Here is a 20634-nt window from a genome sequence, read left to right on the forward strand (position 1 = left end):
TGACTTAGAATATTTCAAAAGAGAGTCTCAAAAAATTCTAAAAGCAGCTAAATTTGACTTACGTGGATGGAGAAGTAATTATCTTCCTGAGATACAAGATTTCATTAGAGATAGCTCAGCTTATGTAGATGAAAACGATGTATCAGTTTTAGGTCTCAAATGGGATACTAAAAATGACACCCTGTCATGCCAATTGACAGAAACTGAGAAGAACAATGAACCGATTACTAAACGAAAGATTTTGTTTAAAGCACATCAATTATTTGATCCAATAGGTTTCACTTGCCTGTTAATGTTAATTCCTAAACCACTTCTTCAGGAATGCTGGCAATCTCATGGGAATCTAAATTACTGGAAGATTTAATTAAATAAAATCCTCAAGATTTGAAAAATGGGAAGATCAGTTACCAGAAAATAAAAACCTCAAGATACCTCAGACTATCTGATTTAGACCTTAGTGAATCCGACATAACATTGCATACATTTAGTGACACGTTTAAGTTTGCATATGCGGCCTGTATTTTTCTTAGAGCTGAAAAGGAGGGAAAGGTAACTTGTCAATTAATACAAGCTAGATCAAGAATTGCTTCTTTGAAGGGATTATCGATTTCGAGGATGGAATTGCTAGCTTGTCTTATTGGGGCTAGATTAACCAATGCAGTGAAAAAAGATTTGAAGTTAGAAAATATTCAGTCAGTCTACTGGTCCGATTCCACAGACATACTGTATTGGAATCAAAGAGAAGGCCGTGGCAAACGTTTATATCTAACCGTGTAAATGAAATTAGAACTCTATCAGAATCCAATGAATGGAAGTTTGTTCCTGGATCTCAAAATCCGGCCGACATACCATCAAGAGGTTGCTCAGTATAAACCTTACTAAAGCAAAAATGGCATGAAGGACCTCCCTGGCTTAAAGATTCTAAAGATAAATGGCTGGATTATGATCTGCCACCTGACGAAGATGTGGTAAATGCAGAAAAGAAGAAAACTATAGCGTCTCACATGAATCAGAGTAATGATAATATAAACCACATAACCTCCTATAAGAGAATAATTAGAATTACTAGTTGGATTTATAAGTTTTATAGGAATTCTAAGACACCTAACAAAATTTCAGGAGAACTATCTACTGAAGAGCTTAAAGAAGCTGACCTTAAAATTTTGAAAAAAGTTCAAGAAGACTCTTTCCATATTGAGAAAACTCAACGTCTAAAATCATTGTCGATATTTACAGACGCTGGTGGAATTTTGAGAATTAAAACAAAACTTCTTTTGAGAGATGACGATGAAAATTTCTGAGTCCGATTGTTCTACCATCAGATCATCATGCAGTTAAGTGCCTGATTCTGTTCCAACGTCAAGAGCTTGGATATTGTGGAATACAGTCACTAATGGCAGCTTGGAGGGAAAATTATTGGATACTGAAAAGTAGACAAACTATAAAAGCAGTAATCAAAACTTGCATTGTTTGTCAAAGATTTAGAGTGAAACCCCGATATTCCAGTACGAATGTTTCCTGAAGATCGTGTAAAAAACGCATGCATTTTTGAAATTATTGGAGTGGATGTAGCAGGTCTATTACTACTGAAAGAAAGAAAGAAGATATGAATCCTAATTTTAACCTGTGCAGTTTATACAGTCAAAATTTGTTAATCCGGACTCGTCGGGACTTCGGCGATTCTGGATTATCAATTTTTCCAGATTATAGATCATCAGTTTAAATCTGGTAAGATGGCATGCAGAAATTATAAAATTAAAAATATGAAACTGTAATTTATGAAATAAAGAATAATTATGATCTAAAAGGTATCAAAATTTACAAAAAAAAAAAAAAGCTTAATACTTATTTGTTTACTTTATTAAACATTTCTTTCAATGTAAGTTGCTTCGTTTTATGTGATAATACTTTCTCTTTAATTCTATAAACAGACATAATTTCTTGTTTAGTTACAAAGTTCCGCTGTTCAAGTCCTATAATTGCTGTGTCGAAAATACCGACTAATTTGTCAATCGAAATTTTTTCGTTTTCAATAACCTCTGTGTCACTTTCTTCACTATCGGAAGCGAATTATGATGACGAGGAATTTGATTTAAATCATATCAAAGACGGAGTACATTGAGATGAAATACTACATTTAGTAAGGAATTATAAGCCAAATAAAATAAAAACATCTGCCCTGAAGATAAGAATAGTTCTGACAGATCAACTTCCAATTCATTGCGCGCCGGGAATCCCGATTACCATCTTGTTACAACAAGAACTGGACATGTTGTTAAACCTCCCTCAAGATATGGACAAAAATGTGTTGAGTTCCGGATCAGTGCTCCCGAAACTCAAAAGGGGGAGTGTTAAAAGCAGAGCCTTAACTACAATGCACTTTGAACTGCGGAAAAAGAGATAGAAATTTTAATGTTGTTTTAACTATATTCTAGTGTTAGTCTAACCGTGTGGTCATTTAGTTCCGTTATCATTCATTGTATGCTGAATCAACATCGAAGGAGATACAGTCACCACCTGGGAAGAAAAGGTAGCCAGAATTTTGATATTTCATTTTAAATAAAACTTTTAAAGAAACTAAGAAAATATTAATTTTTTAATACTGGATATTGCTAAGTGCGAACCCCAGTGATGCAAGTCAGCATCCTACATGTTCTATGAGATTTAAATCCAAAGAGTATGCACTGCACTCAAACTACTAGACTCCTTGTCCATTAAGATTATTGGTCACTAGTATATAAAGCACAATGGGGATGAATATTATCATTTATTCGGAGGAAGTTACTACTGATTGCAACCCTTAACAACTTGACAGAAAAATCAAAAACTTCAACTCAACATATTTCAACATTCATAGTTGCACTAGTAAATACATGAAACTCCAATACAGACATTCAAAACAATGCCTGCCCTTAACATGATTCCATGTTCTTTATGCTGATGTTTTCAGGCTTATTGTCTGTATTTTGCCCCCTTCAGATTGTAACATGTCTGGAATCACTCTTCAGATGAAAACAAGGCTCACCAATAAAAAGATCTTGGCTCCAATCCATGTTGCTCCAACACAATCTCTGCAGCATTTCAACAAGGCACATTTCACAACCTGAGTTTGCGGGACAGATACTATGGATCTTCTTGCATACAGCCCTCTTTTATGTAGCCTGTCATTCATGGTATATCTAGACAGTTGAGCTCTTGTAGTTGTACCAAACTCCCTTGCAGTTTGGGCTAATGTGAGGTGTTTACTTTTTTTTTTAGCAATTATTGCCAAATAATAGTACTGAGAGGTCTGGTATGACACACTTCTGACTTTTACCTTGTTTCTGCATATATTGTCAGTGTCTTTAAACAATTTCTATATTCTTGAACTGATGCTTTTGGCTACTTTTAGGTCTTTATAGACCTATGTTGGTGTCTGTTCAGCTGCCAATTTCCCAATCACATAGCATTTCTCACAATCTATCGGAGAACTTCTAAACAACACACTCACATTTCCACAAGCAAAGGTTTTTATCCAAGTACTAGCATAATCCTTGAAATTAGAATCTGAACCATGCTGTTGCATTCCTTTCCACAAGTGTAGGGAAAAAATACAAAAATTTGCACATCTCTTGTTTAGTGAAAGTGAATCTCATTGGACTATGTGATACTGTTGAGCTTGAGCTACCAACCATCTTTCACTGGATTTCATTTAACAGAATTACTAAAAAGCACCTTTATATAGCTATTAATTTAATTCTTCTCTCCAGTGAAATTTTAACTGCAGTGGAGTGAAATTTTAACTGCTGTTAATAAAAGTCCATTAAAAATTTTAAATTCTTATGTGAACACATATTACCTAATATATTGAATTAGGCAGTACATCTGAACATAAAGGAAAACCAAACGGAGAGAAAACATTTTTTTCTCATTTCAAAACTCAAATATATGACATTTTCCCCCCTTTATTACTTAACCTTTAGTCACATGTTAAATATAGAAATAAATAATAAAGAAGAATATATCTGTGTATATATTAATGGCAACACATTTAAATTCAGATGAGTCAAATTATTTAAGTATTCTCTTTCTGTAAAATTAGATAATAATTTACTTAATCAAAATGCAGTATCTTCATGTTTAAAATGTTATAAATATGAAATGCAGAATACTTACCAGGTTTAGAATCTAAAGCCTTAATACTACCAGCTCTTTTTATTTTATGTTTATTCGGACCAGTAGAATCTGAAAAATACTGAAGTTTTTTAATGAACATATACATATATAAGAAAATAAAAGTCAAAATATAATTCATGATGAACTGATTTAAAATTCATATAAAGCTACAGCTTAAGATTTAGGTCTGCTTCTGCAAGCTAAAAAGTCTTGCATTATTAAATACCTCAGAGTTGACCTGTTTGAAAATAAAAAAGACATGCGAATAAAAAAATGGTACTTTTCCGCTTTGCCGGCACGAACGATACAGTCGCCAATAATGGTACAACTGAGGCCAAACGGAATATCTTCGATGGTAACCTTTTACGTTTCATTTTCAAAACAAGTCGCAGCCATTTCTTATCAGATTGATTGTTTCTTTCAATACTGGCATACAATTACATAGAATTTTTACAAGATAGTTAAATTTTATACCCTAAGACCATTTGCGGTAATTAAGTCAATTAGGATGCCAGAAAGCAAAGAGTAAGCTATTTGTACAAATTGAAATAATTCTTGCATTTAAACTAGTATTCCAAATTAAGATTTAACTTGAAATTAATGTAGATAATTACTGAGAGAATTAGATTTTTGTAGCTTAGTTTACGTGAAATGAGATCACCTGGGGTCACGTGATAAGAACCAGCGAATCAAGATGTTTAACCATGAAAGCATAGTAAATTCTTAAATTAATGTCTTTTTACAAAATTTTGAACCATATTAAAATGTTTATGCCTTCAAAATGAAAAATTCTTAGCACTAACATTTGTTAAAATTTTTTATGTATATACTGTATGGTGTCGCCAGCAAAGTCTGCTTGGCGATGTTTGCACCGGCAAAACGGAAAAGTACCAAACAAATAAAAACAATAAATCCTGCATACTTATATCATGAAAATCTAAAAGAGAGGAAAAAAAAAAAAAAAAGAGAGAGCAGCAATATTGAATGATGAATAATAAAAATCTGATGCGTACACCACATGACTTCCTTGTACAAAGTATTAAATTATACGCATTTTTTCTTGCATTTCATTTAAGCTTATTGGATTGAATTAAATCTACTTCACCGACAGCACATAAACCACAATAGAATAAATGCATTCTTTAAAATTCACTCTATTTGTCTACCATAGCGACACTCTGACACTAGGTTCACTTAACAGTATTATATTTTGTTCATATTATAACTCAGAATGCACAAAATTTATATCATTTAAAGAATTATGTAATCATTGCCACATGTTCTATTCAAATACTATAATAAAGCTAGAATGATGTATAAAAGAAATTAAGCAAACAAAACAAAAAAGAAACAGTTTTTCACAGACAATTGAGTATTTCTCATTCAATTAATTCAGTTCTCACTTCGCGAGAAGGCAAAAATACATAAAAAGTCAAAATATCTGTATTAAAAATTACAAAGTAAATCTCAAATGCTTATTTCCTCGGAAAAATTCCAGAAAGAATTCAGCATGATTTAATTGGCAATAATAAATGAATGTGTTATCTTTGTTGTTGGGAAGCTAAGTTTCTCTAGATTGGCAACAAATCCACTAGTCTCCTGTTTCAAATGTAAACATCAATGGCCGCCATTGAAAACAGGCTTAACGGCAATTAAACAACTTTAAAATTGCTGATAATTCTAAAAATATTGCACACAAATTTACTAAAGGCATAAAATCCTTAACTGGAAGATAAGAACAACATAATTCAATCATTTTTAAAGCAAAAACTGTACAATTTACAAACATATAAGGGTAAAGAAACTGAGATCACTGAGCCGGGTAACAGAGTGGATATACAGATAAATATATTTATATACGTTTGGTGTGGCCAATTGCAACCAAAATACGAGGTGCACATCTACATGTATTAGCAGTCCTATATACAAAATTTCATTGTTCTGAGGCTACTCGCTTTTGAGTTATGCGAGATACATACTTAACAGTATTATATTTTGTTCATATTATAACTCAGAATACGTTCGTACAGACGCCACGAAAAATTCTCTTCAGAAGTCATTTTAAAGCAGTTTTATAATCTTTTTGAGGGAAAAGAGTATTTTATTTTGTCCTCACGTACAGATATTATGCAAAAACATCGTTAAATTTCATTCGATAGTGGTCAAAATGGATATTTTCGTTGAAATGTGCTGCCTGAAACTTTTCGCGATTACAATACTTCCTTTTTACTTCGTACAAGGAAGTAAATACCTGCTAACATTTATTCACAGGCAAGCATTTCTGTACCAATGTATAAACATACAAGTCACTACACCCCAGGGCTGTGGAGTCAGAGTCGAAGTCATGGAGTTGGAGTTGGGCTGGGATGAAAGAAGTCAGAGCTGGAGTCGCTCTGACTTCTTTCATTGAAATTAAAGTGAATTGAAAAACAAATTAATGACAAACTGAGTTATTATTTTTAATGGACTATATACATTAATAAATAATTATTTTCTATTTTATTCACATATTAATAAATAAATATAAGGGAGGAGAATGGATGTGATATTTTCCATTAGTGATTAGACTGATTCATTTAGTTACAAATCTCCCTGGTAAATTTAGGTAAGCAGCAATAGCAACAAGAATTCCCAAAATTGATGCTGTTCTTAGGAAGCGAGCAGGAAAAGGAGTAATTACTGATCAAGCAACACGATAAGTAAGTACATATTTGATGATATAGAGGTTGTTAGAATTAAGAACTTTTTTAGAAGATGTAGATAACCCTAATGTTTTACTAACAGAAAGACTGTAGAATATCTTTCAGAATTGGAAACTCTTCTTTCTACACTGTATATAGCTACAAAAAAGCTACAATCTGAAAAATTAACAGGTGGCGAGAATGGAAGAATGTGATGTTTGTTCTTTCTGAAATTCAGTGTTTATTGCAGAAAGAATTATTTCTTCAGCTAATAAATAATGAATAAGTTCAGCTAATAAATAAATACATGCAAACAGAGAGGCATTGCATGTATGTGTGCAGTTGGGCAAGCAGGCAGATATTAATTCACAGAAAAAAGGTGTTAAAAAAGTAGCTGCATATTTTCTTGCTGAAAGCAGGTCAGGACAGAAAGTGCATTGTCTGAAAATTCCAAAATTTAATAAGATGGAAATATCTGCCTCCACCAAATTAACTCTACCTGCTTCTGTCAATTATGTTCCCCTTAATTTTAATTAATTCCCTTTGATTTATTAAAATATATATATATGAAATAATAAAAAGCAGAAGGAAAAGCCGGAACACTGTAGGTACATGCTTAGATCCATATTGAAGAAGAATTTTCATTGCATAGTTTCTAAAAACGTTCACAGTCACGGCAGTTTTAATTCCATTTTTATTTCCAATTGATATTTGTGGTCACAATCACTTGGCACTCTAGTCGTGCCTTTCCACAGAAGATTACATTTTTGATATTGTTGAGAAAGAAAGCAAGCCAGCGGAATTGCATCTTAGCTAAGTAGAGAGCAAAGCTGAAGTGCATAGGTATGCAAGATGGAAGAAAGCGAAGAGAAAAGTTTTGGTTTGCATTTGGTGATTGGTCAAGAGGCATCTGCATTAACAGTTACGTAAGATTACATGATTAATTTGAATGACGCAGTTTAGACTAAAGTGCTATTTTTAGGACAGAGAGATGAAGTTCCCAAATGAAATAGAAAATAAAAGAGGTTATAGTGAATTAAAGTTAGAAGTTTGCTTTCATATATATATATCATATATATAAATATATTTATTTATCTATTTATTTATTATATATATATATGAAATAATAGCAAGGGAAAAACAGAGAACTGTTAATGCGTAATACCCAGATAGGACAGATTGTCGATCCATATTGAAAAGGAAGACTTCTGATTTTCTGATTGCATAGTATGTTAATATGTTGACTTAATAATATTTAAGAAGTTTGGCAGTCGAGGCAGTTTTAATTCCATTTTTATTTTCCAGTTGAAGCTTGTGGCCATAATCACTTGGCACTCTAGTCGTGCCTTTTTACACAACATTTATATTTTTGATATTCTTGCAACAGCAAACAAGACAGCGAAGTTATGTCCAAGCAAGAGAAGCTGAAGTGCATAGTTATGCAAAGATGGAAGCACACAAAGAGAAAGGTTTTGGTTTGAGTTAAAAAGTTTCAGTTTCTAATTATTACGCCATCAGCTGCAAAATGGAAGATGCTAGAAATGATGAAATCGAGATAACTTTTTACAATTTTTAGAACCGAGAGAGAGAATAAAAGTTACCGTTAGTTTAAATTATAATTTTGATTCACATATTTTTTATCTTATATATACATATGAGTAATTAATTCGTTACAGCTTCTAAATTCTTCTGCAAATTTCTTCTTTCTATCTTAAAAACAGCAACAAGCTTATTCTTAATCTTTTAGTCTTTAAGCAGTCATTCCTAAAATAAATTCTTGTCACATAATATTTACACAATGTTGCTGATGCATATGCTTATATATGAAAACAGAAAAGTCAAATACTTTATATATTCATACAAAACTTTTTATAGCAAATAATAATAAAGTACCCTTGCATTTTAAATTTATCCACCTATCATAATTTGCTTTTCTTTAGTGTTCATAGATTGCATATACATAGAACTTTTAAGATGAGTACCTGCTTTTCAGGTTCTTTCATCCAACCACTTATTTTGCAATTCTACCACAGACTGCTGTGGTGTTATGCTCAGTTTTTGAAGTCATGGCAGAAAATAAAGATACTTTCAGAACAAAACTGTGTCCAGAATTTTCTAGCAACATTACATATACATAAAAAAGTATGGAAAAATATAAAGCATCTAGGATTAAATGAAGTTGGCAATACCTTGTGGATCCCCAATTCTAATAATGTGAGGCCAATGTTGCAATGTTTTAGCAAAAAACGGGTTTGTAACACCAAGTATAATAGGTGGGCTGCAAATAATAACATAATTAAGTCAACATCAATTTCTTAAAATTCAGTAAAAAAAATGTATGCATTTAAAAATATGTTTATTGCAAACTAAAAAAATTTTTAACATTTTACAGTATGAAATGTGAATATAAATTCTTCTTTCAAATTGATTTTAAGGTCAAATAAATTTAGAAATTTCAAAAACATATCCACTAATCAATATAACCACAAGTGAACATTATAATTACAAATAGAATATTATCTTAGATAATATGCATTTCTATAAAATAGCAATACGATTAAACTTTTTGAAGTGTATCCTTCCTAAAATAAAAAACTGTCGCATGATATTACGTAACACTGATGATGCTCTCGCATAACAAGAAAAAGTGAAATCTAATCTACCTCTTACATGAAAACCAGTTAAGTCTACAATCAGTAAATGCCCAAAGCAAAATTATTTTATTTTACAATTTATAAAAAATTACGGTACTACTTTGGTAGATGGTTGCACGGATTTTTGGCGATTTACGTTGGCACAATTGTTGGCGCAATTTTTACAATCGTCAGCCATCTTGAAAAACGCTGTTTTTACGCATAGTAAAGTATTCAAAACTTAAAAAAAAAAAAAAAAAAAAAAAAAAAAAAAAAAAAAAAAACGTTAAAAGTAATGGATTAATTTTTTGTTGAAAATGTCATTTTTTAAGATGGCAGGCAAGTGTAAATAAATACATTTACTATGAGTATAAAATACTAAAGTAAGGCTATTATTATTACTTTCATATAGCAAAAAAGAGAATAAAAACACCGCTATAAAAACATTGTGCCAACGTTTAATTAGATTAAAATATTACTGAAATTGAATATCAAATTATTAAATTCAAATACTTTAAAATATGTTATATAGAATATAATTAACATTAAAACATATGTGACAATAATTATCTCAGCAATTTTTGAAAATAGTGTATTAATTTTTTAACAAAAATTGAAGTATACAATTATAAAATAAAAGAAAAATATGTACTTACATTTTTTGAGTCATTTAAACCTGTTGTTTATTGATAAGTACCACAAAAAAATTGGAATCATAATTGAATCGGCTCTTTTAACCATCTTCATCGCACTTTATGGTAGAAGCAATTAGCAAGGTTTCCACCAAAAATTCAAAATAAATTTCCTCTAATGCTATTAACAATTTATAAATAAAATCTTTGATTAGGAAAGACAGGTTGGCCAAAATAAGGTCTCAAAGGGCAATTTTTTTATTTCAATACCAATAATTCTTGGTAATTCCCAATAACAACATTCATCTTCGAAACGGAGATATCCATTCCATTTGAAATCTGAGGAATTCGAAGAGATGAATAATAAAATTTTAAAATGGTGCGGTAATGCACAGATATTCAGTAACCAATCAGGGAGCTGATTACATCATGCATAGAATTAAAATTATTTAAATAATCATTCATAATAAAATCATTTTTAAAACAAATGCAAAATTAAATTGTATTTTAATATTTAACAGCCATAAATAATGTTTAAAACATTAGATTAAATTTATAGATATTAATAAAACCAATTACTTTTTATGTAAGGTGACGTCGTTGATTACATCATCCACAACATAAAATTATATCAAATATTATAAACAACAAAATTTTTATTTCAAATAAAAATGCAAAATTAAATTGATTTTTAATATTTAGAAGCCATAAATAATATTTAAAACACGGAATTTATGCATAATAAAATGCATTATTTTTTTAATAAAATGACAGCAAAGTATCGGTTACCATAAATAACTCATCCAGCAATGGGTTTACCATAAGTTGTATTATTCGCCAAAAGAAAAATCGCCAAAATCCGTGCAACCGTCTACGAAAGTAGTACCAAAATTAAAACATATTTTATGAATAACAGTTCTTGGATAATACTCATGCTTGCAAGTACGTATGATAAAAAGGGGGGAGGGAAAAGACAGTTCTGTATCTCTTGTTTTAATTGGCTTATAAACAATCTTTAAGTTGCATCTTTTAGAACTCAAAGGTATAATTTAGAATATTAGACTTATAGACAGTATTACTCTAACACATATATTTTGAATCAAAATTGAACTTCTTCTGTAATGGCATGCCAATCCCCCCAATAATTCAATTCAATGCCTCAAACTATGCATAAACAACAAATTTTATACAGTCAAAAGTCGTTAATTCGGACACCCACAATGCAGAATGATCTATAATCCGGACCTCAAAGCTACAAACTTTCTGCCCATGCGTTGCGTTCACGCACAGGCGTTTAAGAGTGCGCGTAAGACCTTTACGGCTGCGAATATATTTGTGAGCATGCGCATTTAATGTGTAACGTTTTCGCGTGCACGTTTTATGTATAATGGACGTATAAGCTAAAATTATCTAATTCAGTTAATGTTGCAGATTGCGTTGTTCCTTAATCTTCGAATTGGATCCGGCTTATTATTTTTTGCAGACTGTTAGAGCAATTTCATAAAAGTAAGCTTGAACTTTCGATTATGTCAAATAGAATTTCCGATATACATTTACTAATATGTAATTTGTATCTACAAAGCGAAAGTATGTTTGAAATCCGAAATCTGTTTATCAATTTCACGCCGCGGATTGGAAGTTGATCTGTCAGCACTATCCTTATCTTCCGGGCAGATGTTTTTATTTTATTTGGCTTATAATTCCTTACTAAGTGTAGTATTTCATCTCGATGTACTTCGTCTTTAATATGATTTAAATCAAGTTCCTCGTCATTATAATTCGCTTCCGATAGTGAAGAAAGTGACCCAGAGGTTATTGAAAACGAAAACATTTCGATTGACAAATTAGTCGGTATTCTCAACACAGCAATTATAGGACTTGAACAGCGGAACTTTGTAACTAAACAAGAAATTATGTCTATTTAATAGAATTAAAGAGAAAGTATTATCACATGAAACGAAGCAAAACTTAAACAACTTACATTGAAAGAAATGTTTAATAAAGTAAACAAATAAATATTAAGCTTTTTCTTTTTGTAAATTTTGATACCCTTTATATCATAATTGTTCTTTATTTCATAAATTACATTTTCATATTTTTAATTCTGTAATTTCTGCATACCATCTTACCAGATTTAAACTGATGATCTATAATACGGAAAAATCGATTATCCGGAATCGCCGAAGTCCCGACGAGTCCGGATTAACGACTTTTGACGACTGTAATAATCATGCAAGCCACTTCTTAGATATCTGTCTTAAAACTTGGTTTTTGTTTTCCAACTCAACCTCCCCACACACAAAAAAAGGCCTCTTTAATGTTAAATGTAAATTACTAAAAAATTTTCAGAATTTTAAAACAAGTTATTAATTTTTTATTTTAAATAAAAAAATTACTATTTAGAAGTTAGTAAAATTATTTTAAACTACATATTTAGAGTAACAAAGATTTATAGGATAATATTTATAGGATTTTTTAGAAAAAGTCCTTCAAAAATTTCATTTTTTGCAGATAAAATTTGATAGTTTTAATCGTCTCCTATATCAAAGAGTCATTGTACTGTAATTCCATAAAGAAGCAATTAAAGATGGGATTACGATGATACCGAAGACCTTACATACAACTAAATGACTTTAAACGTGGTCGAATTGTAGGGTTGCGTGAAATTGAGTGGTTATACCGAGCAATAGGCTGCCACCTGCAGCGTACAGACACTGCTGTGCAAAGATATTGGCAACAATAATTGGTACAAGGAAATTATCGACAAAATGAATGCTCTGGAAGGCCAAGGAGCACAAATGTGAGGCAAGATAGGATAACTGTTCGCCAAGGCTGAACCACCCCAATGGTATCATTGATACCCAATGGTATCAAAGCACTACAGCCATGTCTATACCTCCCGTGGTACCGTCCACCATCTCATGCCACTTGTCTGATGTGAGTTTATGCTCACAGAGGCCTTTAAAACGTTTGCCTTTGCCCCCACAACATTGGTGGAGTCGTCTGGAGTGGTGTCACCTCCGATCATCATGGCTGCCATCAGATTGGCATCGTATAGTGTTCAGCGATGAATTTCACTTCACTCTTGAAGCAGATGACTACCATGTTCATGTCTAGAGAGGACAGGGCTAGCAGTCCCAATCAGCCTTTGTTTTACAAAGGCATACAGCCATAATCCCTGGTGTGATGGTGTGGGACGCTATTTCTTATGACAACAGTCATCCTCAGTATATCTTTAACAGCTCAACGATATATTGAGAGCATCTTGTGGCAGGTTGCATAACCCTTCAGGGCATGTCATCCTGGGCCATTTTCCAACAAGATAATGCCAAGCCACATGCCGCTCGCATATCTCTGGACTGTCTCTGTGTGGTTGATACTCTTCCTTGGCCAGCACGGTCACTAGACCTTTCACCAATCAGCATGTCTGGGATATGGTAGGCCACCAGATTCGGACACTACAAAATATTGCACATATGGAGTGACAAGTGATGAATGCCTGGCAGAATGTATCGCAGGATGACATTAGGAACCTCTACCACTCCTTGCCTCAACGAGTTCAAACATACATTGCCGGCAGGGGTGGTTCAACCAACTACTAATTTGAACACTCAATGGGTGATTGTGAGCCATGACCAGGTACTATGACCTTGATTTTTTAACCATTTTATTGTCTGTGCATAAACTATACACATATTCAATTTCATCAAAAACAATCACTTCCTTCATGGTGCTTCGATTTTTTTTGCAAAAGAGTGTATATGACTAATATGATAAACATTATTATACAGATTCTATATCATTAAATTCTATACTTTTCTACGGCATGTATTAAAATTGTTTAAATTTTGTTTTTCCTAAACAGTTCCTAATCAATTACGACACTATAAAAATGTATCTGCATAATAAACTTCATAATAAATTCCTTCCAATACTTGCACTTCTTCCCGAATTCAATACTTAAAATTGACACTTATCTTATGTAAAAGACAAATTTTCAAATGGTTTCCCAGTATCCCAGTACTTTAAAAATTTTTCATTTTAAATGACTTCAGTCTCCACCATTCTTGAATACTTGCATGATTTACAGTTCGTTCTAAACTGCAGCTTTAGATGTTTGGGTGTTAACCATATTTGCTAATGTAAACGATTTCTCGGAAATCAAAGCAAGTTAAATATTTGCAATTTAAAAAAAGCATGATGACTTTAAATGAAGGCACAGTTTTTTTTTTTAATTAAAGAAAAATCATATACATAAAAAGTATCTCTTAATGGTGACTATTTTGAACAACTTTAAATGCAAAAAATAGTAAATTACAAACTACTTACGGTGCTTGTACTTTTGTAGTATATTCTTTGAATTCACTATCATGAATAGTAAAGAAAGGCCGATAATCACAGCAATAACGAAGTGGCCATATCATGCTAAATGAAAAGAAAATCCATACAATGTAATAGAAAGAAATAATAATACAATTCAACAAGTAGAGTGAAACCTGCTACAGTGATCATATCCTGTTGATGCCAATATATATGAAAAAAGAATATAAACTTTAGCATTCAACATTATTTCGTTAAAGTGACTACTAAAGAAGACCTAAATTACTTGAAATTATGTGCGACAGTTTTAGAGGTTTTTAACTGCATTTACAGTGGTGGCTAAACTTGTGGACACTTTTGGAAACTTTTATGTTTTTGAACTTTGTATGCTTATAGAAAACGTTATGTTTTACAAAATGCAAACTTGTATATATCATTTTAAAGAGACTTTATTACTGAATTCAATACAAAACACAAAATTCAATTATTTGCAATACAAAAAAAGTTAAATGATAATAGTTATCGATATGCATTAGATATTGATGATTGCAGTGAGTTATCAGTACTTAGTAGGGTACCCTTTATTTTTGATTACAGCTTCACATCAACATTTCATTGAGCTAAAAAGAGTTTTAAGCTCTTCTTTCGTTATTACATGATGCCAGGAAACAATTATAGCCTCAATTACTTCCCTTTTATTTGATAAGCGCCTCATTCGGACAAGAGTTTTCAAACAGTGCCACAAATTTTCGATAGGATTGAGGTCAGGAGTGTTTCCTGGCAGAATCCTGCTGAAAAATAAACGAAGCATTGTTGGGAAAGAGATCTCTGATGGAAGGTAGAAGTTTTGGTTCTAGAATAGTGTCAGTGTATTTTCTGGCATTCAGTGTCCCATCGATGACATGAAGGCGACCAATACCATCTGCTGACATGCATGACCAAATCATAACACTAACTGGATTCTTCACAGTTGCTTGAATGCAGTCAGGATGTAGCTCTTCTCCTATTCTATGTCTTACATATTTTCGCCCATCACTACCGAATAACGATATCTTAGTTTCATCACTCCATATAACTTGTGACCACTGAATCATCTGTCCAATTAATGTGTTCCTTTACCCACTGTAGTCTTTTTTTTTTTTTTTTTTTTGTTGCTGAAAATTAAGATAAGGCTTTTTTCATGGAATTCTACCTCTCACTTCAACATTTGTTAATCTTCTCCTGATTGTTCTTGAACTGACAGAAACACCAGCATCATTCAGATCACTTCTGATGGCTGCTGGATGACATTTTTCTATCTTGGAGACATAGTCTTTTTATTCTTCTGTCATCAATAGATGTGGAGCACCTTTTTCTGCCTTTTCCTTCTTTGTTTTTTATAGAATTTGTCTCCCGATATCGTAAACAAAACTTTCGGACTCCAGATGTAGTCATTGAACCACCCACCTGTCTTGCAATTTCAGCATAGGAAAGACCACTTTCTTGTAACACAATAATATTACATCTCTTTCTAGGTGTCCAATCTACTCTTTTATTTGATGTCATTGCTTCTTGACTAAATATTAAAAATTTTTACAAAAATTCCTACTTGTAATTGCAGTGTATAAGAAACAGGTCCTCCTTCTACAGAACAAAGCAAAATAATGAATTGTTTCAAGTGTAAACACGATGTCAGCTTCTACTGGCAGTTACTAACATTTGACTAGTTCTCAGAACAAGAACAGTGATTGGCCAGGAAAGCAAGACATTACGAACCACTTCATAACTGTGTTTTTTATTTATTTTAAAGTCATATAACTTTTTCTGTATTGCAAATAATTGAATTTTGTGTTTTGTATTGAATTCAGTAATAAATTCGCTTTAAAATGATATATACAAGTTTGCATTTTGCGAAACATAACATTTTCTATAAGCACACAAAGTTCAAAAACATAAAAATTTCCAAAAAAGTCAACAATTTTGGCCACCACTGTATTTATTAACTTCTTTGAATTTACAAACTCACAGCATATGAAAATAATTTTCCAGAAAAATACATTTGCAATACAAAATGCACTTTAAAAAATATACAGGAAGAATAATATAAGTTTTTGATGGGAGGGAGGAAATATATTATTTTTGTCTTGCTTAACCATTTCACTCCTGACATCAAGCTATGGAATTTTTGACTGGAGAGACACTTAAAAAATGGGGACTTCTAGTTTGTCCAATATGAGAAGTTTATAGAGAATACTGTTTACATTATGTGCATCAACTGAACACACAGCACCCAAATAGATTTTCTGATCAACAAAAAGCAGTTCCCATGGCATGCAAAAGCCACTTCTTCAACAGGTAATTAATTATTTCTAGATGTGAAGATAATATTTCTTATTTAAATAAATTATTTTTTTATTTTTTATATGCTTCTGAAAAAATAAAACTTAACTTTAACTTCAAGGTTTGATCATTTTTATGTGAAATGGAGTGCTAATGTTTTCTACACAGTGTCATATATTCCCCTGCTAGTAGCATTTTAATTAATCATTTTCCTTGTACAAAATCTTCTCTTATACTTAAATTAATAGGCAGTTTAGGTTTGGTTCAGTTTGGCAAGCAGATAAAGATACAGCACATATGGAAATTTAATTTGTATTTGCCTTGTGCACTATCTACCAATAAATATTTGGATACCTATTCAAATGCTGATATATGCAGTCCTAATATACATCACACCCTCCACTAAATATCATGTAGAAAACAACATTGGCATTAGTGGCAAGCACAATGCTACAAAGTATGCAGCGTTATCTGATTTTGAGAAAGGTGTAAGCATCAGGTATCACAAAAACAGCCGATCCTTAAGGGACATATCTAGTAAGCTAAATTATCCAAATTTGATAGTGGCCTATGTGATTCAGAAGTGGCAGGTGAGGGGTGATTATTGGAATGTGCTTTGAGTCAGCAAAACAGCGAAACTAGGAGATAGGAACCGACAGATGCTGTCGGAAGAACCACACTCAACTTATTGCCCACATACTCCATGAGTTTCAACAGGGTACCAAGAGTGCCGTTTCACTGAATACCCTCTGTAAAAAAGCACATGTACTTGGTTTTCTCGGGCATGCTGCTGTCCATAAACCTCTGATCACAAAGTTCAAACATGTTGCTTGGTTAATATGGTGCAAAGCATGTTGACAGTGGACCACTGATCAGTGAAAATGAGTTCTCTGGAGCAACAAATCAAGGTTCATGGCCACTTGGGAAGGCTCTATCTAGTATTAAATATGAATAAATTTTGTTTTTCTTTTCTATCATAGGTGTCCAAACAGTTATTGGTAGATAGTGTACATGTACTCAGGCTTTAAAAAAAATGTATAAAATGTTTCTATTTCTCTTCTGGTCACATCAAAATCACGAATGTCATTACATGGAAAAATGCTAAGATTCTTCCAATATTCTATTCTAAATTACGCTCTTCTCAAAATGTTTTAAGTTTATTAAATGAAAACGCTCAATATAGAACAATATTCTTATGAACTTAAGTGCTTAAAATTTAAAATGCAGCATTAGCCATTCTTTACCTACTGTTAGCTGCAACATAATATGCACGTATAGCAGCTTAATCTTGAAAAGTATATGAAATTAAAATCCCTTTTGCTGGTAGTTAGCTTAAATGTAATTCAACAGGTTATGACTAAAGACACTGGTGGAGAAATAATTTAATGGATTATGCTATAAACAGAAAGTTTTTTTTTTAATGAAATTAAAATAGACTAAATAAAAAAAAAAAAAAAAAAAAAAAAAAAGGTATTTTGCACAACCTAAAATTTATTTTGTATTTATTTACCTCCCACTGTTGAAAAACTGCAACTGCAGCTTCATTCTACAGATGAACATTTACATAATCGTAAAAAAAATACCAAAAATCCACTATTTGATTTCGTTATTTAAGAATCTATTATTCTTGTTATAAAACTGTGCAGGAATTTTTCAAAGAGGCTGTTATTCCAATTAAATCTGTACCACAAATTATTTTTCTCTTTTTGGTTCAGTTTTTTACTTCCAAAATCCTTTTACCTCATAAAAGTATAAAGTTTTAAAAATTCACCTAAAATGAGAAATTATATTAATTTTATGCAAATTTTATTTCAAAAGCTATTTTATGCTCTGTAAAGTGATACAAACTTAAAATCTGTGAGATTTTTAGTTTATTCTTTAAATGGAAATATGCGCAAAAATTTGTTTCAACATTACATTTTAAGATCTCTAAATCGAATTTTATAAAACTCGGTTTACCAAACCATATTTCCGTCCGTAAACGGTGTGAGTATAAAATTTGAACTCGGTAGGTTATCGAGAAATAGTCTAAATATCGATGACGAGCTTCTGATTATAGCGACAAACACCGTGATTGAAATGCGTACAATTTTTTAAACAAACTTGCCGCCTCTTAAATATTATATTTTTAAACATTTTGGAAAGTTCGGTAAATGTTGATATCAGATAACCGTCATTTTTATAACATTCTTGGTATTATAAAGCATTCTATATGACATTCATACGCGATTCCCGACAGTTATGTTCATTGGACAGTTATAAGTGGCTGCTTTTGTGACAAACATAATTATATATTGTGATGCTCATTCTATAACCTCCACTATCTATGATACTCATTATCGATATTTAATTATGTTCTATATCTATACAAAAATATGGGTAAGACAGAGAGAGGCTAACAAAATTTTCACAAATATTTAATTATTTGAGTTACATAATTACTTATACTAGCTCAGGAAATTTTGAGTCATTTTGTAAAAATAATCTTTTCTTTAAAATTCCTTTTTCGCCCCCCTTACACTTAATGACTTTATTCTGATGAATAGAAGTTATGAAAACTAAAAGCTGAGTACATAATTACAGATCTCACTAAATGCTTTACAAATACAACTCTTCATATTTCAGCAGAAGTTTTTGAAAACACATTTATATAGATTGTTGTAGAAATCGACAAAATTTTATGCCAATTTAAAATTTTTTTCTTCTCCTAATTTTCAGTTGCTTATGAACGCATTAAAAAACTTTCCCGCTCAAAATTTTAACTATTTTAAAATATTCGTAATCACACTCGATTTGATGTTTACAGTTTTTTCTCTGCGATTTCTCTAAAAAGAAAGAATTATAATTGTATTTAATAAAGAAAATTTAATGGATTTGGAATCTGCACAAGAGGATTGAAACTATCATGGAGGGAATTTCTAAGGGGAACTAGATCTCATCCACATTGAATGTAGAAAAACCCTGGAAAACTTTCATAGAACAAGCGCATTCGTCAGGATTTGAACCCCTGTCAAATTACCAGCATTCAGCGGTTGGCCACTGGAACCCTCACAGCCCGATTTAAAAATCATGTTTAGAAAACTTTCATCTTTGTGATAGGTGCCGTAGTTTGAAGGCTCGGATTATTTGAATATAGCAAAACACACGAGGACTATCTGCTTTTAAAGAGAAAGATGCCTTCATAGATTACTTTCTAACGAATAGCTCATACTCATGTTATACATGGAAAAATACCATACAGCCATTACATTCGTTTGTCTGAGTTTGAATCCAAATTGAACAACTAATATTTAGCGGTCTTATCAGCCACTGATATGGCTGTAGTATAACCAGACTTATTATTATGTATTATTAGATATGTATTACCAGACTGTATCTAAATTAAGCAATTAAAAGAAACTCTTCTGAGGTAATCTTCAACCCAAGTGAAGTTTTTTTTAATGCTAATGAGTAATATAATTATGAAAGAGTCCATGTCATTTGTGTCATTTTCAGATTGTTAGTTAAAATTAGTGTGGTTTCTTTCAATCAACGATTATTTAAACCTGCTACAAGAAGAAGAAAAAAAAAAAAAATACATGAAAATTTTCCTTTAAAATATCAGGAATTATTGGAAAAAAAAAAAAAAAAAAAAAACTTCTGTAATTTATAAATGAGGAAAATATTTAACCAGTTTTTATATGTGTGAAAAAAATAATGAATTATGATCTCCTCTAGTGGAGATCTTTGAAATTATATTTCTAATTCCAAAATCAAAGTGAGAAATCTGGTCGCTGAAGCAACACAACACCATCAATTCTTGTACGCTTCTATTTTCAGCAACGGAATAGATCAGCTCCATGGAATTTTCAGGATTTTTCTCTATATGTAAACCTAAATGCATGTAAGCTTTCC

The 20634-nt window shown here is 31.7% G+C and overlaps 1 protein-coding gene across 2 annotated transcripts in view; it reads right to left on the reverse strand.

Moving 5' to 3' along the window:
• Positions 1–20634, reverse strand: part of LOC118201109 (protein DENND6B) — a 180323-nt gene that overhangs the window by 72087 nt on the left and 87602 nt on the right. For both annotated transcript variants that reach the window (XM_085822994.1, XM_085822997.1), the window contains exons 11-13: positions 14431–14526; positions 9026–9114; positions 4156–4224 (exon numbers count right to left, since the gene is read on the reverse strand). In XM_085822994.1, the coding sequence (XP_085679120.1) occupies positions 4156–4224; positions 9026–9114; positions 14431–14526 (254 nt within the window). The remainder of the gene's footprint in view (positions 1–4155; positions 4225–9025; positions 9115–14430; positions 14527–20634) is intronic.

Source organism: Stegodyphus dumicola, chromosome 1 (assembly GCF_044657685.1).
Source record: "Stegodyphus dumicola isolate Sdum_Otavi_A_Nest chromosome 1, ASM4465768v1".
NCBI classification, from domain to species: Eukaryota; Metazoa; Arthropoda; class Arachnida; order Araneae; family Eresidae; genus Stegodyphus; species Stegodyphus dumicola.